The 24,343-nt window shown below is 48.7% G+C and overlaps 2 protein-coding genes across 7 annotated transcripts; one reads left to right on the top strand and one right to left on the bottom strand.

Moving 5' to 3' along the window:
* Window positions 1-673: 673 nt before the first annotated feature.
* Window positions 674-18,442, bottom strand: ift54 (intraflagellar transport 54). 4 transcript variants are annotated; one of them, XM_086145322.1, is made up of 16 exons: window positions 17,852-18,410; window positions 16,893-16,961; window positions 16,546-16,707; window positions 16,045-16,437; window positions 15,811-15,921; window positions 15,507-15,581; window positions 13,003-13,077; window positions 9,211-9,301; window positions 9,098-9,118; window positions 8,712-8,811; window positions 8,539-8,622; window positions 7,883-8,006; window positions 7,764-7,800; window positions 7,603-7,682; window positions 1,090-1,307; window positions 674-1,014 (listed from the first exon to the last, which is right to left on the bottom strand). In XM_086145322.1, exons 1-16 carry the CDS (start codon window positions 17,972-17,974, stop codon window positions 822-824), a joined length of 1,956 nt encoding a protein of 651 aa, XP_086001448.1. In that variant the 5' UTR covers window positions 17,975-18,410; the 3' UTR covers window positions 674-821. The 4 variants fall into 4 exon arrangements, with proteins under 4 accessions (XP_086001448.1, XP_086001447.1, XP_086001451.1 ...); XM_086145321.1 differs by having other exon boundaries at window positions 8,539-8,625; window positions 17,852-18,408; XM_086145325.1 differs by having other exon boundaries at window positions 8,539-8,625; window positions 16,354-16,437; window positions 17,852-18,402.
* Window positions 18,443-20,008: 1,566 nt separating this feature from the next.
* On the top strand, window positions 20,009-24,343 carry agr1 (anterior gradient 1). 3 transcript variants are annotated; one of them, XM_086144585.1, is made up of 8 exons: window positions 20,009-20,120; window positions 20,793-20,907; window positions 22,294-22,357; window positions 22,564-22,616; window positions 23,728-23,801; window positions 23,882-23,945; window positions 24,030-24,113; window positions 24,212-24,343. In XM_086144585.1, the coding sequence occupies exons 2-8, from the start codon at window positions 20,817-20,819 to the stop codon at window positions 24,259-24,261; spliced, it is 480 nt and encodes a 159-aa protein (XP_086000711.1). In that variant the 5' UTR covers window positions 20,009-20,120; window positions 20,793-20,816; the 3' UTR covers window positions 24,262-24,343. The 3 variants fall into 3 exon arrangements, with proteins under 3 accessions (XP_086000711.1, XP_086000712.1, XP_086000710.1); XM_086144586.1 differs by lacking the exon at window positions 20,009-20,120 and adding an exon at window positions 20,221-20,261; XM_086144584.1 differs by lacking the exon at window positions 20,009-20,120 and adding an exon at window positions 20,227-20,261 and having other exon boundaries at window positions 20,762-20,907.

Below are 24,343 nucleotides of genomic sequence, written 5' to 3'. Positions count from 1 at the left end.
ACATTAGTATTGCAATCACTAACAGATACGCTAAATGTGTGTGTGTGTGTGTGTGTGACGGTCAGAATAGTGTACTATGTCTCCTGATTAGACGGTTATTAGAGATCCAGTTATGAACATTTCAAAGTTAATTTTAACCACATTTCAGTTGACCTTGAGCTCAGAACAAAGCGGAGCTTTGGACACACACGACCTCTGAGAGACGGCGAGTTCACCACGCGCCCCAAAACGCCACAGATGTTTCTCCCACAGAGCTCAAAACTCTCCCCTCTATTCTCTCTCCTGACAGAGTGCCGCTCAATTCCAAGATTTAAAGTCCAGGTCAGGATAAAAGATGGAGGGATTAGTGGGTGGTGGAGGTGGAGGTGAACAGGGGGGATAAAAGGTGAAGTCGCTCATTAGCGACCATTGTGAGCCTTGACGGACAAAGTCAGTGCGTCTTTGAGTCACGACTCGCACAATGGGGGTCCCTGTCCGAGCGCCACTCCCGACCCACCTGTTGGGTTCACTGGATTTGCCCAAGAGCAGGTGCGCGGCGGGGGTGGAGATGGGGACGGGGGCTAAACGTCCCAACGCGCGACATAAACGTGGCTTAAATGGCAGCTAAATGGGCTTCTCACCGTGTTTTGTGCGTGTCGCAGGTGTTCAGACTCGTGAGAAGAAAAGCCCTGAGCCTGCAGACGTACTCAGCTTTATTTCACCCCAATAGAAAATTAAATATGAATACATGAACTTTTATACAGCCTCCATTTACATTATATACATTTTAAAGAGAACCTAAGTTGTGTCAAAAGGCCCTAATCCGCTACTTTACTTCAACGTCACTCTTGGCGGCCCTTGTTCCTCGGCTCGCGCTCCTGCGAGAAGCCGATGCCGGCGAGCATGTTCTGGATCTTCTCCTCGTTCCTCAGGATGTTGGCCTTTACCGCGCAGTTCCTGTCCTGCTCGTCCCTGATCAGCTGGTCCAAATCGGCCAGCTCCTTCCTGAGGGGATCCAGCACCCGCTCCGTCTCCCTGCGGGTAGACGGCATGACGAATCTGATGGCGGTGCCAGACGGCGGCTGCTCGCGAGGCGCCTGAAAAACTCACCTCCGCTCCGCATCCAAGGCCGTCGCCAGCTCCCTGTTCTCCCGCCGCCACGCCTGCAGCTCGGCCTGGATGGCGTCCACGTCCTCCTGCAGGTAGTCCATGATCTTGCCCAGGGGCAGGCTGTTGCGGCACACCGCCTGGATGGAGGAGCGCAGGCGCTCCACCTCGCGGGAGACCAGGTCCCGGTCCCTCCTCTGGTTCTCCTCGGACAGCAGGTCCTGGAGGGGGGGGGGGGGTGTCAAATCGCACAAGGTCAACGGCGTCGAAGACTCGGGAGTTAGTGAAACAGCCGTGGCCTCCCACTCACAACAGCAATTTCGCAGCTTTACAGCTAACGTGATGCTAATTTAGCATATTAGCATCCTCTTTCAGGTGCGATCAGCAGCAATAACCAAGCAGGAGGGTCATTTAAAGAGCTGAAGGTCCGATTCCCGTAAGCAGGTCCGTCAGGCTAAAGAAAACAAGCTAACGTGGCGTAGCGCATCAATCAGCCGCTGGACCACACAGGTGTCACCTGTCTTTCCCCAGACTTTAGCATAATAAACCCGACACAGGAGGGGAGGGGGGTCTACCTTTGCCAGCCTTGGGTCTCAAGTGGCGACCTGGGGTAAGGGGGGGGGGTCAAAAAAAGGGGGGCGTTGCAGGTTTTGGGTTCCGAAGCTTGAAAAAAAAAAAGGTCGGGAGGGAATAGTACCGACCTCGGTGTGTTTATAAAGATCAAACGCATGGCTAGCTGACAGTTATGAAGTTGTGGGTTTGAGGGGAAGCTGTCTGTGTGTGTGTGTGTGTGTGTGTGGGTGTGTGTGTAAGGGGGAGGGTTTTGTGTGTGTGTGTGTGTGTGTCTCTATACACCCCAATTACACCCCGTCCCCTGATGGCGGAGACCCGGGGAAAGGTACGAGGAGAGGACCTCCCTCGGCAGGCGGCGAACCCGAAGGATGTTTGCTCAGCTGGACCGCGCAAGGCCTCGAGACCGCATGTGTGTGTGTGTGAGTGTGTGTATGGGCGTGTGATGAGAAAACACTCAGCACCGTGAAACCTCTGAAGCCACACACACGTTTTTCGCGCAGACATAAACACAGCACTGAGCTTGAGGGGAAACACGCAGTGGACACACACACACACACACACACACACACACACACACACACACACACACACGCACGCACGCACGCACGCACACACACACACACACACACACACACACCTGCGCTCCTCATCCCGAGCCCTGTTTATTTTAGTAACAGGCTGTGGCAGTGAGGTTATTTTACTACAGTATTGAGTAACAACCAGCACACTTAGACCCCCTTTCAAGTTCAACTCGCAGACTAATTTGTGACATTTTCGGGGTGCCACTGATGGCGGGGAGAGAGAGAGAGACACACACACACACACACACACACACACACCTGCCTCTGCGGCAGAAATCAGATGTGGCGACAATGGCGGCGTGGAGACCGTGTCAAGAACACACAGCTAGTCGGGACAACTGTGTGTGTGTGTGTGTGTGTGTGTGTGTGTGTGTGTGTGTGTTGCTGTGGCCTCAGACGGGCCGCCCAGGGAGGCCCAGGTGACTCCGGCGTGGGTTGACGCTCCCTCCACCCCCACCCCTCCGTCGTGGTGGGTGGCTGCCCCTGCCAGGGCGCTGCGAGCCCTGCAGCTAGACAAACACGGCGGGTTGGTTGTGCAGTTTGGTTGGTGCAGCTTGTTCTGTTTGCTAATGCAGCCCCCGCTCACCCTCTCACCCTCTCACCCTCTCACCCTCCTCTGTAGGGGACAAAAGGAAAGACTGGGAGCGCACTCAGGTGTAAATCTTCTTTCCGTGGCAAATGGACTTCACTTGAAAATATTTCACCTCTCACCCAAGAGGCTTCTTGGAGGCTGAGCCTCGGCCCGAGGGATCCGCTCCAGCTACCAGGCGGTGCCGTGTTGAGGAGAAGCTCTTTGAATGCATGAGAGAACTCCATTATCTGTATTTCACGAGACGAGTGTAGAACTAAAGGACCCCCATTTTGAAAATCTAGGAGCTAATTTGACGGCAGCCGATCAGATTCATTCGGACCAATTCGACGAAAACTCCTCAAGGCATCCGCCATGTTCTGCATTAACCGCTGGCCGTCTGACCGACATGCGGCGAACACCCCGCTGAAGGTAACCGAGAACGCACAAGCTCCACCTGAAGCCCTGAGAAGCTACAAATCATCTTCTAGACCTGGAATTGGAGACGCGACACTTAACCAGAGGAGGTTCTGGTGGCGTCTGGCGGTAAACGTCGTCTGAAGGGAGAAACTAATCAAGCTGATTCATCTGTAAACTTACTGCAGAACAGGACGGGGGGGATAGATGATGAGCCTTTGTGGCGCTGGTTGGAATATCAGCGGGACAAAAACTGAACCCTTTGGCGTACCTCCTTGAAGACCTTGTGGAACTCAGGAGGCCTGATAAAGAGGAGGCATGTTGGACGCAAAAGAAAGACCTCCAGAGAATTGAAAAAAACAATTCGGACTTCCGCTAGACCTCCTGCCCTCCAGCTCAAATTCTAGAATCTGTCTACCAATATATTATCCCTCCTCTGTACATGACCCAACCATCTCAGTCTGGCTTCTCTGACCCTCTCTCCAAAACATCTAACATGTCTCTGATGGATTCGTTCCTGATCCTATCCACCCTCGTCACTCCCAAAGAAAATCTTAACATCATCATCTCTGCGACGTCCGTCTCTGCGTCCTGTCTTCTCTTCAACTCCATTGTCTCCCAACCATTCAACATCTCTGGTCTCACTGTTGTCTCACACACCTTTCCTTTCATTCTGGCTGATAGTCTTGTCAAACATCACCCCTAATACTTTATTCCAGCTGTTCCAACATGCTAGAACCCATTTTTTCACCACTTTTCCATACTCTCCATTGGACTGTTGACTCTAAGTACTTAAAATCCTCCACCTGACCCCTGATGGAGTCCCACCCCCACCTTGAACTTCTCTGTCACACCTCAAAAACAGTCTCACAGCTGGCATACATGTCCTGCGCCAGTCTAACATACTTCTCTGCCACTCCAGACTTCCTCATGCAGTACCGTAGTTCCTCTCTCCGCACCCTGTCGTAAGCTTTTTCTCGATCTACAGAGGCACCCAGCAGCTCCCTCTGACCTTTTCTGTCCTTCTCCACCAGCATTCTTGAAGCGAATACAGCATCTGTAATAGTTCTTTGTCTAGGCATGAAACCAGAATGCTGCTCACAAATGCTGACTTCTGCCCCGAGTCAAGTTGCTCCTGATGGCCTTGTTAGCGCCTCCCATGGCAGCTTTGCTACCATTGGTGCAGGTGATGCTACCTAGCTTAAAGCACTTTATTAGCTCTAGACCGGAAGAGACCCTTTGCATTTGGATTGGTCAGTGACTTCACCTGTAACTTTCAGGTCTTTGCCCCGGCGGAGCAACCCTGCGGTTACCGCAAGCGACAGTCGGGTGGTTGCCGGGGGGACGTGCTCCCCCATTTTAAAACGGATTGTGAAATTAGGCCTGGGGCGGCGGGGGATGTTCAGGATGTTGTTGCAAGGTTGTTGAGGGACTGGGACCACCGCTCTGAGTGAAGGTGGGTGGGGGCAACCTCTCTGCCCTGTAGTAACCGAGAAAGGAAAACAGTCCTAGAACGCATCTCTGGGTGGAGGAGGGACACCATCAGACGAAGTATTAGCTTGTGGTTTGGGCACAGCACCGCCGCAGCCGCCCACTCAGCACGCCATCCCGTAGCAGTCGCGCGAACCGAGTGCGCTCCAGTCGATTCCCCCCGATAACTTCTTTTTTCCCTTCCTTTCTCCCTTCCTCCTGCCAGAAGATGCTTATGAAGAGGCGGGGAACCTTCGCTGCCGAGGATTTGTTTTCCCGGCAACTGCTCTCACTCAGCGGCCGTCCATTTGCCGGCCGCGGGGGTTTATTTGTCTGCCGCGAACCTTCATCAGGGGCTTAATTCGACGGGGCTGAGGACAAGGAGGGGGCGTGTACACAAAAAAATTCTTATGAAAATGCAGCTGCTGCAAAAGGGCACATCTTGTGTAAATAAAAAGGAGAAGTATCTTGGAATAATATACAACCCCGCCAAGGGGTCAGGAAAGAGGCCATCCCGACAAATATACAGCGAATTCTTCACACACTCACGGAGAGAGAGAGGGAGCGGTACACGGGGCAAAACACAATCATTTGACTGTTTAAAAAAGAAAAGTGAGGCGGCAGCGGCGCTGACGAAGACCAGGCGTCGGAACAGGCAGAACTGAACTTCCGTCAAAAGTTATTTGAAAAGGGTGAGGAAATAAAAAGGCGGAGGAGGCAGGCATCGGCGTTTAGGGAAAAACGCAAATGAGTTGTGGCGGCTGAAATTTCAAACCCGCCGTACGGCAGCGAGTGGGGAAGCTCGGTATTTACATTTTTGACCTGCCGTGTTTTTACCGTGATTACAGGGGCGGAGAGAGGGAGAGGGAGAGGGAGAAGAAAAAAAATGAGTCCATTAAATGGACCTCTCCGCACTTTCATGTCAGGAAGGAAGTCATTACAGTTCTTTTTACAGCTGACGAGGCAAGGCCGGCCAGGAGGAGGAGGAGGGGGAGGAGGTAGGGCTCCTACGGGCGCATACCTGCAGCAACAGGGGCCCCGGAGGGAAAAAGCCAGGGCCCCGATTTAGAAGATGGAGCTGGAGGTGTCGGGAAATACACAGTAGAAGCGTGTGAGAAGAAGCTGCCAGAGGTTGAGACCTCTAGACAAAAACATACTGGAGGTTCACCGGAAGCCCTGAATTGCCCAGACAGGGATGAAACAATGAATGGTTGTATATCTTTCTATGTGGCTCTGTGATGGAGACGACGAGTCTAGGATGAAGGCCTCTCGGCCAATCACAGCGCAGGATAGGCGGTAAAGAAAATGACTGAATGGATGGACTTCAAACCGTCACAACACTGGCAGTGAGACTCTGGGAGTTTGTCAGCATCTAAATCAGGTGGCTGGTAGCTGTGCTCCTGCTAGCTAGCTTAGCACAGAGATCAAGAGTCATCGGATTCCCTGACGACTGGAACTACTTTCCGCCTGGGCGGCCGCGGTGGTTCCCCTGCTGGATCGGGAGTGCGTATGTGGATCGTGTCGCAAACGACCTTTCGAGCGTTTGCCTTCAGAACCCGAATCCTGACAGGAGGGGCGGCCGGTCCCACCGGAGGAATCACGGCTAATTTACCGAACAGTTCCTTTAAATACCTGTGTTGATGGATTGTGATTTATGAGAGGTGGTGTCTGTGTGTGTGTACATGTGTGCGTGTGAGAGAGAGAGCGTGTGTGCGTGTCAGGGTCCTGGATCATGGGGGCCTTTCTGCATGAGTGACGGGCTAAAACAGTGGAGCCGTCAGAGTCCGGGTGGTCAGCGAGGAGGGGATGCCTCGGTGGCGGAGACCACCCAATGCAGCCGGCGGACGGCGAGCGCGCCGGTTAGACCGGGAGAGCAGCTGTTACCATGATGACCGGCTGCTGTGATGAACGACTTGAAACAAACCAAGCAGAACACAAATAAATCGTAAGTAATCCCAGTTTTACCAGATTGAACGGACTGGACTTTTAAAAGGATCATTCATTCATTCAAGCTCAACACTACTACTGCTGCCGCTGCGGTCGGCTGGAGCCAATCCCAGTCGCGGCTCGGCCGAGGGGCGGAGTTCAACCCGGACGTGTCACCTGTCAATCAAAGGCCCACGTGTAGCGACAACCAATCAAAAACCAGCTGAATGTTTTGGGACCGTGGGAGAAAAACCTAGAGAGGACCCAGGCAGGAGAACACGGAGAGAAGTTGATGTCAAGAGCAAAACGTCAAATCGAAATCCTCCCGTGCGCCGTCATTGGGGGAGAGGCGGCGTCCTCCCTGGACCAATCACAGGCTATCAGGGGGCCGCAAATAAAGACAAACTTTCACCCTTCCCTTCACATGCTATTAAGAGACATGCAACAATTCACCCTCTCACACCTTTCTAGGACTAGATATCTTTGCGCTCCATGTTTCTACAAGTTGTGGAGTCTTATTGTCCGTTTGAAACTGCGAGGCGAGGCGGCCGAGAGCCTTCGCTTTTACAAAAGCAACAACAAGAACAACAACAAGAGCGGCTGCGAGACATATTGAGAAATACCAGAAATCCAGCTCATTTAACTCCAGACATCTTGATGTGTGTCGGTGGTGTGTGTGGTCCACGAGGAGCTCGTCTGGCTATTGGACAATCAGTCTAGCTGGCGGGCGGCGGAGGCTGTGCGGCGGGGGGGGGGGCATTTTTGTAGTCCCAAGGCAGTGCAATTACAACTCCCCGCTCCGTTTGTTTACGTCTTTCCTTTGATAATAACCAGCGTCGCTCGGATCACCGCGGGCTCCGAGCCTTCACCGCGGGGAAGGAGGTCCACTAGGAGCGCGTCCGCTGCGACGAGTCCTCCCGGCACACACACCGCCTCTGTACGACACCGCCCTCTAGTGGTGGCTGGACAGAAGGCGCCTACCTGCTCTGCGGACTTCTGGCCCGGCGGTGGCGTAGACTCATACTCCTTCTTGGTCTCCAGGATCTTCTCCACAAGTCCGCCTTGGGAGGAAAGGAGGTCGTGTTTGTTGTTTTTTTTTTTTTTTTAAAAAAAACTAACTTCTCAGGAAGAACGGATCGTACCATGTTTCTCATCGCTGGTGAGCTCTTGAGCAACTTCCTGTGTGGGTAGAGACAAGATGAGTGGCGAGCGGAGAGTCCGCGTTTCTGGTGCTTACACTTTCGCCGTGAAGGTCTCGTACCTTCTCGGGCGTGTCTGATGGCAGGGGTTCTGCCTCCTTCACGAGGAACTGCTCGTCCTCATCCTCGGGCAGCTTCTTCCAGTCACCAATGATGGCCGCTGGTGCCACGGCAACGCTGTGCTGCCTGGCAGGAGGAGAACAAGACGGGTGGGTCGCCGGCTGGTTTCAGAGGGTCTAATGTAGTCTGATCCTGGTCCTTGTCTGCTCTAGATCTTTTCCACTCTTGGTCTAATCCTGGCCCTGGTACTTGTCTATTTATGGCCTTGGACTAGTTCTCATCCTGGCCTTGGTTTACTCCTGATGTAATCTGGTCGTGGGTCAGGTCCAAATCTTGGTCTTGGTCTGGCACTTATTTGGTCAGGCCTTTGTCTTAGGCTAGTCCTGGTCCCAGTCTAATCGTGGCCCTGGTATTGGTCTTTTTATGGCCCCAGTCCTGGTCTAGTCCTGACCATGGTTGTGTTCTAATCCTGGCCTTGGTTTACTCCTGGTATAATCCTGACCCTGGGTCAGGTCCTAATCTTGGTCTTGGTCTAATCCTGGTACTTGCTCTGGTCTGGCCCCCGAGTCTCCATCTTCTCCTTGAGTGGATCCATGCAGTCATGGGCTCGCGATCGGCCTATCAGTGCAGCCGGTCCGTACGGAAGCCGGTCCCTCACCTCTCGGCCGGGTTCCCGTCGTGGTGGCTCTCCAACGTCTTGATCCGAGGCGGGGGCGGCCGAGCGCTGCCATGCCGCGGCCTGCTACTGCAAGGAGGGCAAGATGTCAAAGGACTGTCAAAAAGGGAAAAAAAAATCTACGGCACAAGTTCAGAACAGCGGGCGGAACGCACCTGGGGGTCGAGGCAGTCAGGACGGCGGCACCCGGGGCCTCCACGGGCTCCGGTGGAACCCGCTGCTGGGGCGACTGAGCGTCTCCACTTGCGACAGGGGCTTCAACAGTGTTAAAACTCAGTCAGAAGCAGCAGATCATCAAGATTTACCGCGAATGTGCATAAAATGTACGATAATTTTCATATGCTTTTATGTTACTTTTACTTAAACAGGCTTAATTTGAACTGAATAATTACTTTGCGTGGACATAGCTGTTAGCTCTAGCTTTAAGTCAACACTTGGATCCCATGGCACTCTGCTGGGCTGTGGCCGTGACCCCTTGTCACAAACCTCCAAACGGCCTATTGAGTTTTTAAATCAAGAATAAAAGAGTTGGCGCACTCACCTCCGTTGCCGTCGGGATCCCCTGTGGGTGGAAAATGGGACAAGGCCGGTGAGGGATTTGAGACGCTATGTGCCTCTAGAGAACTTTTCAGAACCGATGAATCACTGCATCACCTTGGTTTTCGGACCTTGAGCTCCTCCTTTGGCTTCTGGCAGATGAAGACGAGGGTCTCCTGAGAGGCGCGTCAGTTGGTGAAGGGGGAAGCTAAGAGGGGAATCAGAGGAGACCCGCCGGTGGTTAATGATGCGGACTTTTAGTCTGCTGTTGTGTGCAGCTTTCGGTTAATCCTGGTGTAATACCAGGCTATGACTGAAGGGAGTGATGAAGCTTTCATGGAGCCTGGCGTGGAAAGCTCCTATTCACAATAGACAGCTGCAGTCACCCCTGGCCCGATGCTAGGGAAGTTAGCAAATATGTGAGCTAATCAGACGCTAGTCATCGTATATTCAGGAAGCACTCAGATATTCCATGAACACATAGAATGCAATATTGTAAAAATAAATGGATTGCGGGAAACTGGAGCAATTTTTGGTAATATGCTGCCCCCTGTTGGTTAGGAGTGTGAAATACAACGCGCTGGCGCATTCATCTCAGCTCGCTGTTAAATCCACAGACGGGCGGAGCCTTCCGTTCATCCTCTGCATTCGTTTTGTGCGAAAGTGTTGTTTCGAAGAGCTTGGGGATAGCTAACCAGCCGCCAGAGGTCATGGGGAACAATGTTGCACAGTATGCTCAAGTCCAACCATGAAAGGAACAGAAAAGAAGAACAACGCGATGTCGGTATTAGCAGGGAGAGGTGTTTAAAAAAAAACATATGTGGCCGACAGCCAATGAGAAAAAGGAGGCGGGGCGCGGGAAACTGCACCAGAAGACAGAGAAGAATGGAATGTTGAAACAGCACTGACGGACAGCAAAGGAGGGGTAGTTGAAGCCTAATTGGACAACAAAAAAGGAAGAAAGAGGCGATAGCTGCGCTAACAGCCTTGACGGTTTCCTTTGTATGTCCTCTTAACTGGCCGCTCTCATGATGCGTTCAGGTGTATTCAGTATGCCGCGTGATGAGTCCTAGTCTTTTCTACATCTGTAGCCACCATTGAAGCTGCATTTAACATCCCCACAAGCTCTATTGATTCAATGTAAAATGAGGGGAACCCCGAGAAGTAGCAGAATGTATCATAGGAGACACATAGCGATAGAAGTAAAAAAAAATAAAAATAATAAGAGGCAGAAACATTTAAAGCATTGGTTGTTAAGATATCTGAATCCGAAGTGACAAGTGTACCAGAGCGACAAACCCCGTCGGACACGCGGCCAGAAATATTCTCAGCGGCGTGAAAGCGGAGCTGCCGGGGACGACCGAGAAACCATGGAGCCGAAAGCATGGCAGTTCGACGCTCCGCTGGAACATTCAGCCCGCGGCAGAGTCCTGCCAAACCGACGCTTCCTCTGCGCCATCCAACGTCTGAACGGGAACATTAGCGGAGCTTAATTATTTACGGCCCCACTTGCGGGGCTAAAAAAAAAGTCCTTCGCCGTCAATAACCCAGCAGGCTGACTTGGACTGCCCGGTGCAGGGGGAAAATACACTGCGGTGTCAGTGGGAGGCGTTAATAGCTCGGTGAAGGGGTGAGGCTGTAAAGAATAGCAGTGCTGTTTTTTTTTTTTTTTTAAAAAAAGGGGGGCAACTGCTTTTTCTGCAAACTCATGTTTTGCATGGCAGCGGATTAAGGGTGGTGTTTTCCCACCACTGGAAATGTGCAGGTGCTGTGCACAAAGGGACAAGACCTCACATGATTAAACCATGGCTTTGACGTGGGCTGGACTAATCCCAGCTGCCACTGGGCACAAGGGTGGGGTTCAACCTGTCCATTGACCCTTTCTCACTGTCGGAACTTTTCTGCGGTTCCTAAAACCTTTTCGGGTACCAGGCTGTTTCTTGGTGCGTTCGGACAGCAGAGGAACCAGGGACCGTGGACCTTCATGGAGCTACTTAGGCTCCAACTCTGAGGCAGGGGTCTTTTTACAGTTTCATAGGAACTCAAGCGATGTAGGTGCTTGGTGATTGGTGGAACTATAAGCCAAGGCCATTACCAGATACTTCTTGCAGCGACTTGCAACAGTGGCTGCTTTTGGGCAACTCGAATTCCATCCCAGAAACTAGCCTCCTCCAGGGGAACCTTTTAGTTTTGCATTCCAACTGGGAGTAAGGGACCACAGTAGAGACCGGTGTAACACAAGTGTCAGAGACGTGCACCTGAAGCGCCACACTCGAAAACAAATCACTCCGAAGAAGGGGAAGATGACACGGACAACACGGAGAGCGAAGTCGGCATAGCGTTCATGTTCTGCATGGCAGGAATAATAACCACAGACTATCAGATGCGTTGAAGTGTTTTTATCATCTCTCTGTGCTGCTTCGCTGTGTGAAGAACCCAATTAGCCATTAGCTAACCCTGGACTTATCAAGAAAACAGCTGAACAGTGACCATGATAAGTTTGAAATAGTGGTGCCCCAAAGGCAGGATCTTGTAATGCAGTGGTCCCCAACCGACCCGTGGATCAATTGGTGCCGGGCCACCCAAGAAGTAATTAATTATTTCCGTTAGTTATTATCTGAGTCTGAATAATCTTATTTTGAAAAATCTTTTATTTTGAAAAATGACTGGGTTCTCTCGGTTACATCTCAGTCACTTGAGCTCCAAATATTTAACCCACAAGCTAGCAAAAGGAGTCTTTGGAAAGTTTCTCTTCAAAGGGGAAAAGGCCCAGTGAAGAGAAAGGAGAAGAGCCTCCAACTTCCACGAACAAGAAAGCTCTTTAACGGACAATACCAGGAGTTGTACTTGAAATATGGATTTATTGCAACAGGTGATTCCCGCAGAGCAGACCCCTTTGCATAAAATGCGGCGCCCGGAAGCCTTCTGTATACTCATAGTTTGTTGCCGCAATGTTACGAGGAAACTGCTAATAAAGTTGCATACGAGTACACAGTGGATTCATGTTTATTATTATATTCACAATATAAATAATCTATGTGTACCCCCCAGTCCACGGTAAAATTGCCAAGTGTTGACCGGTCCGCGGTGATAAAAAGTTTGGGGACCACTGTTGTAATGGATGTGGCTTATGAGTTCCACCAAGCATCTATGTCACATGAGTCCCCATGGAACCCGGTTTGTCTGCTGTCTGGATGCACCAAGAAATGAACTAGTTCCTGGAACAGTTCTAGGTACAGCAAAAAGTTCCTCCATTGGGAACATGGGCTAATAATTGACAGAAACAGGGAGAAATGGGGCACTGAAGAGGTCCAAGCTCTTCTGGCCTGTGTCATCGAAAAAGGGGTTTCCAGGGCTCGCAGCAGAATATAAACAAAATGTTTCCCTGGAGTAGGGTATTTCCTGGAACCGAATTCAAACCAGACAGTTCTTAGAACTGCGCTTTTGGAGCAGCTCCGCCCAAGAGCGGCTAATCGCACACCAGAGACATCTAATCATTCACCCTTTCACACCGACGGACAATTTAGAGTTCTCAATGAATCAACCGACTGTTCTTTGGACTGCGGGAGGAAGACGGAGAACCTGGAGAGAACCCAGGAAGGAGAACATGTAGAACACGCCCGGTGGACCACCGGAATCGAACCAGCTTTCATCCAAATCAGCACGAAACCAGGAAAACACACACCGAGCCTAAAGTGTACTGAGTGTATTTTTATGATTTGGTCAGCGGGGCTGAATTCCTCCCCGCCTCCCGCTGGCTCCTTTCTAAGGATCACAAAAATAAATCAAATATTTTCCTCCCAAACAAAATACCTCGCGTGTCAAGTTGTTCTGAACCAGAACTGACAGGAGGGACACAAAGAGGTAAAAGTTTAATTTTATTTTAATTTTCAAAGCGATAAAAGTCACCACCGACGTAGGCTGCTCTGATCTGACGGGCTCCTCGGGTTTGACTTTCTTCTGCGTTTCCTTAGATGCTTTGGGCTGGATATGGACACACACAGTCAATCAAAGCTGAAAAACGTGTAAACGACACACAAGACGGTATTCTTAATGGACCGGAAAATTGAACGCCATCCCGAGTGCGAGTTGAAACCCGAGTCCGGGTCGATCGCAGATCAGGATCGGGACCAGACAGATTGGGCCGGGAGCCCAACCCGGTTTGGTTGGGCTCCCGGGGTTTTTCTTCCAGTATGTTTTACTTCATCGGAAAATGTTGGGAGTTCTTATTCTTCTCCTTTGTAGACCTGCGGCAGCGGCGCACCGCCGTTTTCTGCCGTGCACTTTTGACGGATCCCACTGGCGGCAGTGGTGAGGAGATCAAGCGATACTGGAGTTGGAACTCCGCCTTGCATTGCCTCTAAGACAAATCTGGGATAATTTCAAAATCATGCATGCTCCTTTTACCACATAAACTTCTATTTATATCATGACTTATACGCTCAGAGAGGGTGGAATAATGTGAGTCGGGGGTCCTCGAGTTACTTGGGAGATCTGTTAGATGTAGCGTGATTTCGAAACCACCATAGCCTCAATCACTTACCTAACCCAAAGCACCCTCAAGTCATACATGTACATTTTCTTTCGTAATCTCAGTCAATTTCATTGGCGTCAATCCTTTCACACAATCAAACTTTATTCTTAACAACATTCCTGACTGTGGTATGGAAAATGTACGATAGCGCCTCTCCCTTTTTTTCCCCTTTGAATAATGTCCGATTTCAATCCCAATTCCCTATCCTTATTGCACTGCCATCAGAAGATTCTGATTCATTTTTCTGCACAATGATTGTGTTCTCCCTTTCATTTTCTGATGGCCTAGTTCTGTTTAAAGGTACCTACATATGACTTGAGGGTGTTTTAAGTGCACTTTTTTCCAGCTTGTGGAACAGTTTACATTTCTATTAGCAGACCCACTACTGCCCTCTCATGCTTTTTATTCATTGTTTTGTCTCTAATGACTTTACCATTTCTCTTCTATCAACACTTCTACTCTCGAACTATAGTGGAACCTTGTCTTACGAATGAAACAACTTACTAGTTTTCCGAGATACAAGGCGTCTCTCATTCAATCTGATTTCAGCGAGTGCCAAAGACCTCAGAGGGTCAGCAGAACCCTACAGAGCATCTGCCACCGGTAGAGTCCATCGTCAAGGACCACACCCAACTCTCAACATGGACTGTTCACACGCCTACCCTCTGGCCGGAGGTACAGGAGTATGAAAAGTTGAACAACATGACTCAAGAACTTGTTCTACCAGACTGCCATCAGAGTCCTTAACAGCTGACACTCATTCTTCAATTTCTGCACTTTACATGCAGCACTGCACATGTAACTACTGCTATTTAAATTGCACTCATCACTGCGACTGCATTTTGTGAGTTGCACACCAAGCTGCACTCGATGGTTTACTTGCACTGCCAACACTGTTCATGTTTATAACAATGTTTGCACTAACTATTTATTGTCAATACATATCCAAATGCACTACGGACAGTAAGAATTTCATTGTACAGGGAAACATGTTTCCACATTGTACATATGACGATGAACACTTTGAATCTTTGAATCTTCGAGATTTGAGTTAGGAGGGGGCGGGATGAGCGTTCGACATTGATGCGGCCGCTGCTGTCTGTGAGGAGGCATTTAAAAACAGTCATACCGCCACCCGCCACGAGGTAGCCCAGAGAAAATCACAGAAAAACAAGCGAGGTATGCATGTTATCCATGAAGAAATGGAGAGGCTGCCATCTGTGAGAAAGTATGAATCATTTACGGGGATTTGGTGCGGCAGACGGTGGGAACGCCAATGGCCAAGGCATTGGAAGAGCCATTTAGAGCTTAGATTTGATTGAAAGTTTGATTGTTTTAAGGAGAGGAGCCGCATTCGTCGCTAAATTAAGTTTAGCGAGAAAGTGTAGCAAGTGTGCAGGAAAACTTCCACCCATCTCCTCTGCCATCGCCGCACCTTTGTCTGATCTTCAAAATAAATACACTTAATAATATCACTTTATTTCTCTACAGTTTCTTTTATGAGAAATATTTTTTATACATCACTTGTTATTTATAAAGTACGTTTTTGTTATTTAAAAACATTGATTAACAGTGTTTCAGTTCATTTTATAGGGGAAATCAAATTTGATATACCAGCTAACTGAATTACGAGCGCAGTCATGGAAGTAACTGTTCTAAAAGGGCCAAGTCAAAGTCCATGTGTTACTGCATCTTCAAACATATGAAACATATTTTTCTAACCTGATTTGTTTAACTAGATTTTCTTTATCTACTTACCTATCAGGCAAAGCTTCATGTCACAGTTTTGTGAATGTACATTTTTTAGGTGGCTCACATATTTTCAATCCCCACTGCACATGAGGTTTGTTATTTTCCTCCAAAATCGAGACGTACTTACCACGGGCAGAGGCTGGTCTGCTTTGCCAGGCTCTTCAGGTTTGGCCTTTTTCTGTGACTCCTTCGATACTTTGTTCTGAACACACAAACACACAAGTAAACAAGTGCACAAACACTCACACAAACACACAAGCAAGTGCACACACACTTAGTGCCAATTAAAGGGGAGAGAGTCTGGAGGTCCAGACTTGACACTGTGCATCAACACCACATAATAAGGGATTGTGTTTTTCTCAAAAAGATACAGCTCATTCTCCTCGTGGCCCCTGAAAAGATCACTGTCAGGCAAAGCCAAGGTTCCTGACCTCTCTGTCTGGGTGTCGATCGCGTGTTTCGCTGTTCTCCTTGTCCCGCGGGCTGACCGACCTGGGCTTGGACTTCCTCTCCGACTTCTCCCCGCTGGCTGGCACCTTCGCCTGCAAATGAACATAGCAACAATGCCGTCACTGTTACCGCCAGAGAAGGGTGACACTATTGTTGCTTACGCCGCCGTATCATCTGTCGGTCGCCGTCGGTCTGAGCGTGGGTTTTCGGGGTACCTTGCCACTGCCACTCTCCTTACGTCTGCTCTTGTCCTCCCCCCTTCTGGGCTGCTTTGCCGGCATCGTCCTCTCTTTCTCTACGCCTTTCGCCTTGTCCTTGTCCCTGTCCCGCTCTCTGGGAGATTTCGGCCGTCTGGGTTTCATTCTGTCTGGCTCACCCTCTCTCTCTTGAGCTCTCTCTCTATCCTCCTCCCCTTGCTGGCCTCCTCCTTTCTCCCTGGCGCGGCCCTTGGCGTCTTTGCCACGGCCCTGCTCCCCGGGGTTAAGCGCTCGAGGCGGCTGATGCTCGTGGCTCTCCGTATTGACCTTTTCCCGGGAGCCGGTGGAGACAGGCTTCACGTCGGGTTTCTCTCCGGCCAGCACTCGCTTCACTGCCTCCCTGCTGGACATCTGTGACAACACACGGCAACAAATCTGCTGAGTAACTTACAGGCCTAAAATGTGGCGTCCACAAATAGAAATGTGTGTCGCGCATATTGTTCCCTTGAGGGCACTGACCTTGTTAAGGCAGCACTTAGCGATGGTCTGGAGCAGCTCATTGGTTTTCTCGGGCTCGAGACCGGCGACGATGCGGGCCGGGTTCGCAGCAAGCGGCTCCCCAGTCACCAACATCACAACATCTATGGCTTTCTGAAGGAAGGCCATCTTGGTTTCCTTGTCCTGGATGGGGATGCAATGTGAAGAACAACAGGACAGAGGAGGATGTGGTGGACATGAACAAGCAGCGACTATGCGGACCCCAAGGATAATTCTCAGGGTGCAGCAATGGCTTTCCAAACAACTGGCATGGTCAAGTCCAGGCCATGACTCTTAAGGGGACAAATTTGAGCACAGCAGACACTCACCTTAAAATGTTCAGCCTTCAGCTCCTGCTCTGTATACAGACCTTTCATGAATCCTGTGGTCTTGATGACCTGAAGAACAATGAGAAAAAAGGGAATCCTTTGCTTTCACTGGCTCTCAGACAGCCTGAGTATGTTGATGAACAGCTGCATCAGTGACACGTGATCATGACTGTTGGGTATATAGTTATAGTTAGTGCTAGTCTAGCCCCTGGTGATTCTGCCACAGGCTTACTCTGCTGAGGCATAGACCGTGATGCACTTCTCTCATTCCTCCCATTCTTCCTATCCTGTCTGCATTCATGTCCCACCATCAATGCACGGTAGAAGCTCATATCTTCTCCCGAGTCCATGGGATCCCTCGTTTCACAGATTTCCCCCTTGATCTACCATAGCTATCCTGACAGGCGTCAACCATTTTTATTTGTTTCATGAATATTAAAGCTAATCTGTGTCAATTCAACTCTACTGTCATTAGAGTGTGACCATTGGTGCCTTTCCCTCGCAACTCTCTTTTCTCCTGTCTGTTTCTATCACACTCTTGCTCTCCAGACATTATTCTTCTCTGTCTTTCTAACCAATCGGTCGAGGCAGAAGGGCGTCCAAAGGGAGCTCTGATCAGTCCAAGGATTCTGTACCAGTAAATATAGGGCAGTTTTTCCTCGTCTCTAGCTCATATGGGAATGCTAGGTCTCTGTAGATCATTTTTGAGAGTGTGGTCTAGACCTGCTCCACATGGAGTGTTATCAGACAACTGTGTTGTGATTTGGCTACATTTAAATAAAATCTGGCGTGATTCGTTAACTCTCCTTTACCTGTTAAAGCAAAGCAACAATACGGTGTCGATTTAGTTGTCACTCTTAGCACCTTCGAACACTTGTAAACCCGGGAAAAGAAAAAAATCGATGGCCTTTCAATAAAACATACTGACAGCCACAGCGACGTTAGCATAGCCGCCGTACCTCGGTGAAGATGTCGTGAAGATAGCGCAGCGGCGGCTTGCTAAGCAGCTTCTCCGTGAGGGCCGGCTTCTTTATCACTTTGCCGAGCGTGTCCTGAGTCTTCTTCATTACGGCTGCATTCATGATGGTGGCGACCAAAAATGTCGAAAACAGACCGAAAGCAACCGCAGAGGCTCCCTGAATGTGTCTCCTTCAAGGAGGTCTCACGGCATCCGGGGAGCGACTTTAAAACTGCACCGGTTGCTATGCAATACCGCGGCGCGTTACAAGACTTGTGTCCATAGCAACAACAGCTAACGTTAACTGACACCAAGTTCTTTTCTAATGATAGCAACGCGCTAGCGCACAGCTAGGACGTCCGAAATCCCAGACCATAATATACGGAAGACAATAGTATGCAAAAGTGCATACTATTATGTACATGTAAGACGGTACGCTAATCTTCGGTCCCTCAGAATAGTTACCGGAAGTGTAAGTCACTTCCTTTTACGTCACATCCGGACAGAATCTCGACTCGTTACCCTGACAACCTCGGCTATTTCCAACGAATCGCTTTCGCAAACGTTTTTTTTTCAAAGTGAGAACAAATAAAAATAAAATAAAAACAATAAAGCGAACACCCGAAAAAGTACGTAAAGTATTTGTATTCAAACTACTTGTTGTCATGTCGGGAAAGTAAATTTCATCACATTTGTGTTTTCTTTGATCGAACAGTTATTTTTATTTTCCATTTTGGAGGATTCAAGGAACAATATCCATCTGTCTTTGTGCAGAGAACCAAAATTCATCTGACTCCAAACTTGACAACTCAAACTTATTAATATTTTGCAGGGAAGGCTGATTTATTTTGGTTGGTCATCGTTGTGTTTACATGAACAATACACTTGTTATATTGTGTTAGTGTAATATCCTAACATATGCATATCCTAACGCACAAAGCAACATTTAATTTGTGATTAAATACATTATACAGGTTAATCTGACACATACAGTAATTAATCAGGTCTTCTGATAGGTGTTGTGTTGGCTTTGTATGATGACAGACACAGTGAAAAGTGATTTAATTTGTAAGACACACTGAAACAATTTAAGTTTTGTGTTTTTTAATATTGATCAGATCGGGGGGAAGGAGGAACCCTGCTGCTCGACCCCAATCCCCCCCATGCATCAGGAAGAGCTCCCAGGAGTTGAGGTCCGTTAATGAAAAGCACCTGGTAGGAAGCCTCTAACGCTACCTACAAAGCAAGTGGTACAGTGTCGGCTAAAACTAGCTCCATAGCAAGAGGTACACTGATGGCTAACGCTAGCTATGTAGCAAGCCAGCATAATGACGGCTAGGGCTAACTACATAGCAAGCAGTAGAATGACGGCTAACGCTAGCGACAAAGGAAGAGGTACACTGACGTCTAACGCTAGCTTTCTAAATTCCTGGTTAATCAGCATCTGTGTGATGTTAATGCACCACATTTTAACTTCAGGTGATTTGAATTAGACATAAACATTTAAAGAGATGAAAATGTATAAGTTCTACAGTGTATTTACACTTGAACTAGACCGTGAAGACCATTGTACTAGCATAGCTGCTTCCAGCAAAGTTATTACTGCTTAGCATTGTGGGACAGTGGCGGTAGTGTCAGGCGCTGCCACTCCACCGGAAATAGCCTGAATGTCGCTGGCTGCTTACTACAAATTCAGATTTTTGACACTGTTAAATTTTCACCCTTCTGGAAAGTTTTGTAGTTCCACAAACCAGATGGCAGAAATGATTGAACTTCCTCGATTTCAAATGCCATAAAAATCTTGGGGAGGAAGATTTCACCGACATTTGACATCAAGGAAAGCGTGACATCAGCAGATAGCGACAGCCTCCAGCTGTGTGTTTTAATGTTGCAAACTCACATAAAAATATATCAAATTACCCATACGTTTTCTTTAGAAAGACTTTGCATTAACTCTTGGTATTTTCATTTCTTTGGGCAGGCAAACAAAAATGTAAAGGACCTACTGTACTGTATGTGCAAAACTGTATGTGCAGAAGTGAGTCACTACGCCCGCTACTGGCATAACCGCAGAATCACATGATGATTAATCGATCTCTTGCAAGCACTCTCTCCTCCCAGATGTTTGATGGCTTTTGACACATCAAATCTTGAGTCAGCACTGTCAGTCACGTCCAATTTTAAATAACGGCAGAGATTGAGTGCTTGTCTGTCCGTATCACTTTCCCCCGGTGTCTCAGCTCAGCTGCACCAGCGGGGTTCGCGTCTTGGTAATTGCCACGTTTTTAACATAACTTGCATATTGATATTCCTGTTTGGTGAGTTGACGTACATGTAAAACGAAAAAGGTGTAGGTGAAGGTGTTTGGGGGTTTAGAAGGGTGAGCTAGTTCGTTGCTGCACGGCGTCGAGGTAAGATCTCTGCTTCGGTTTGCCACATCTGATTATGGATTTTGACTGAAAAGGATGTTTCTTTATCAGAAAGCTTGACTTTGATTGACACAACTTGAGGTGTTGAAGGTTATTGTTTATCCAAGTGTGTGAAACAAAACTTTAGATGGGGACTTCAGCAGCAAAATCAAAGACTTTATTTTGTTCTGTTTGTCCATTAAGTCTGCAATACAGAGAAGACGTATTGTAGGGAGAAACAGGTCTGTAGGCAAGAAAAGGGAAGGAAACAAGAAGTGACCTGCACTGTGACAAGTGAAGTAATGTTGACAATCAAGTAAAATTCCGGTATGCTAGCTGACCAGGTGAACATAAGCCATCACTGAAACCTGTCCTTTAAATAAGCCTCTTCTCCGACGTGAAGACGCGACATTACCTTTGCTCAAAACCCGACCTAGCTAAGCTTGTTTGATGAGTTTGGAGAGGGAAGACGTGGACTAATTGTGATGCTAACCATCTTGCAGCTTTTCTTTGAATACGTTTCATTCCCAACAGTCCTCTGAACGAGACGACGGAGAGATGCTTCACTTGGCCTTGTTGGCGTTGCTCCTCGGGCTATGTGTCGGCGAGGAGCAGGAAACCAACGCCACGGCACCTGACTATTCAAGAGGTAGGGGGATCCGATGCCTTTCAAGCAGAACCCCCAGGGGAAAAGGCGACACCCACGTTCCACTTTGGATGGTTCTGCATTCCCTTGTGATGAGTCATTTCAACAGCGGCGCCCCAGGGTTGGGTGATGTTACAGCTACTTGTCTTAACTTTACTGGCTATCCGCGCTTAAAAATGTTGGATGGTTAGGGTTGGATGGACAGCTCGAAAGCTGCCGCAGATTCTCATTCACATGGTTCTATAGCTCAGTCCTCCAGGCAGGCAGGTTCTTGTGTTCAGATGGAGAATGAACGCCGAGGGGCTGGAGGCTGATGGAAGAGCCTCTGCTCTTCAATGGTTTCCTGAGGTCCCAGTCCCTGCGTGCACCTGTGCACAGTGCTATTGCCACAAACACATACAGGCCACATTTTGAGCTTGGGGTGACCGGAGGCTGTTTTGTTCATGCCCTGAAATATTGCCTTAATTGTTTGTTGAATATCCCAGGCTGGTGCCACTGTTTAGTTTCTTGAAGGGTTTATTCCTTGGTTTGACTGTTACCTTTACCTTCCAATTTTTTTTTCTTCGAAAATATTCAAAGACCAACAAGAGGGTATTTGTTGTGATGAACTCTTTATCGGGCTCTGCCAAATTAGCCATTTCTCTGACCTGGAAGAAGAACGCCCATGAGCAAGGGAACGAGAAACCAGTGACAGTCATAAAAGCACTGATTAAGACTTGCCCAAAAGTGTATTTTGATTTACTCTCTTTAACCTGCAACTTTGGGGACTTTATTTCTCATTGGGTGATAGGAAGTGTTTTGTGTTCCGTAAACAACCATAGCGAGTTGATGTTCTCATTTTGATGCTCTCCATTCTGGGTATCTTTCATTGTTCTCGTTGAATGTATACTTGTTAGATCCCAGCGTTTGAAGAAAGGGAGTTTTTAAGCATCCTTCTACCCAGATCTTCACCAATCCATCTCAGTCACATGGAACTTAAAGTCCTCCAATTTTTCATCTCCACTCCCAAAAAAGCTTCTTGGAACTGCAAGAAGTTCCAAATACCACTGTCTCCATACAGCCATCCCTACTTCAAATGGGGACAGAGAAAAAGAAAGACCGCCTAGAAGTTGATGTCACCACTACATATCGGAAGAGTTGCGAAGTCTGATGCAGTCTCAAAAAATATGACGCAAAATCCGCAAATGAATACTTCTGAAATCACACAAGTCGGCATTGTTTTTTTGTTTGTTTTTTTGATCCGGGGTTTTAAAACACTGTTGGGCCCAAAAAGAGTTGGCGTAGACGAAGGACGCAAGAAGTTGAACCTCAAAATGTGACGTCCTTGTATGAGGACTGACTGTGCAGTCGCATTCGACGTTTTAAAGCCTCTGCGTCCCATGTTTGCAGGGTGGGGTGATGGCATCGACTGGTTTGTGACGTTTGACAAGGCCCTGCTGGACATGATGAAGAGGTAACATCTCCGACACCCAAGTCACCTGTACTTCACGAGATGTTTAGCTACCTTAACCTCCTAAACCCCTTCTAGAACTGAAATGAACACACTAGCTTCAATTAATCTCAGTTAGCCAAAGTTTGTTTTTGCTAGTTGCCAGTTTTCATTTGCATGAGGAGTGTTTTCCCTGAGTTTGTGATGCCATTCTTTCTTGTCTTGCACAGCAAGAGGCCGCTGATGGCTATTTATCACAGAGAGGACGACCAGAGCTGCCAAGGTAACGCTCGCCGAGGCGGTTGCTGGGGGCAGGGCTTCGCGGGGGCGGCAGGGGAAACAGCGGCGAGAGGAGAACCAGGTGAAATGAGGGGGCTCTGCTCATTTATCACCCAGCCGGTGTTCCTCCGGAGAACCCCCGCGAGCCCGGAGTCCGAATCTTCCTCCAGTCGCAGGCATCGCTTCCAACAGGCCATGCTCCATTTCACCGCATTTACTTTTCACTTCTCTCTGGCGAGCGAGACTTCGTTTATGTTTTTTTCTTTTCTTCCGGCTGGTGGCCGTGGGAGGGGGAAGCCCGAAGGAACATGCCTACCTCTTGGAGAAACCGCCTCCATGCTAGTAACTAAGGAGCTAATTAGCATAGCACAATGAATGTCAGCTCGAGGATTACGTAGCCTGTCCCTGCCAAAGGTCATCAAAGCCAACTTCCACGAACCGTGTCATCGTTTTCGATTCTGGGAGTAGATTACAAAACTCAATCCCATCAGATTATGACCTTAATCCAATCAGATTACAGCCATAATCCAATGAGATTATGACCTTAATCCCATCAGACTATGAATTTTATCCTATCATACTGTGACCTTAATCCCATGAGATTATAATCTTAATCCCATTATATTGTGACCTTACTTTAAATTGTACTATCATGGTACTGACAGGAAGAGAAGTGGAGTAGGAGTTATCTTGATGGAGGAGTTTGTTAGGAATGTTCTGGAGGTGAAAAGAATATCAGAGTCTGAAAGTCATTTAACGGCAATGAAAGGTGATGATCATTTGTGATCAGTCAGGTGGTCGAGCAGGTGTCTCTCCTATTGGTTGACAGTTTCCTTCCTAGGTCTGAATTCAGCCGTGTCCTCGGGCGACGCGCTGAACCCTGGATTGCTCCTAGTAGCCTGGTTAGCGGGCTCTCCGGGTTTCTCCCTCGATTTAAAAACATGCAGGAGGTTCATTGGAGACCTAAAATGCTTGGACTTGTGAATTAGTGAGTGAATTGTTGCGTGTCTCCATATGCAACCCTGTGATTGGTCCAGGCTGAATCCTGCCCCCGGCCCAATGACAGCTGGAATAGCCTCCAGACAATGATCGTACCAATGACTGATTTTTAACAGAACTAAAGGCAGCATTTGCCGTCGACAAGTCAATCCAGAACCTCGCGAAGAGCTTCATCATGGTCAACGTGCCGGTAGGTGAGACATGAGAACCAAACATTTGGCGTTGCGGACATTGAAAGATCATCAACCGCTTTCACCTTCTGTTGCTCAGGAGGAGACCTCAGCCTTGGGCATGGCCCCGGACGGCTTCTATGTCCCCAGGATCATCTTCCTGGGTAAATATGAGTTCTATGAGTCCACCTTCCGCCGCTTGGCTGATGACACTCAACGTTAACCCATGTGTCATCACCGTCCCGCAGATCCAAGTATGAGTGTGCGTCGGGACCTGAAAAGCAAGAAGGGGGAGAAGGTCTACAGCTACGGACCCGGTGACCTGAACAAACGTGAGTGAAAGCATCCCTGAGAGCATTCCACACACACACACACACACACACACACACACATACACTTTTGCCAACACCTTCTTGTTTGTGTATCGCAGTGTATAAAAACATGAAAAAGGCCAAAAGCGGCCTGCGACTGGAACTGTAGCCTGACAGACCCAAGCGGGGCAGGGGCACGTGACCAGACTCCGCCCACTGCCGGCGCCCCGGCCAATAGGAAGCCGTTCCGC

Source organism: Fistularia commersonii, chromosome 4 (genome assembly GCF_037954325.1).
Source record: "Fistularia commersonii isolate RoL2024-O1a breed Wild chromosome 4, RoL_Fcom_v1.0, whole genome shotgun sequence".
Taxonomy (NCBI): domain Eukaryota; kingdom Metazoa; phylum Chordata; class Actinopteri; order Syngnathiformes; family Fistulariidae; genus Fistularia; species Fistularia commersonii.
The sequence above is the reverse complement of the archived record's forward strand: the minus strand, read 5'-3'. Positions and strand labels throughout refer to the sequence as shown.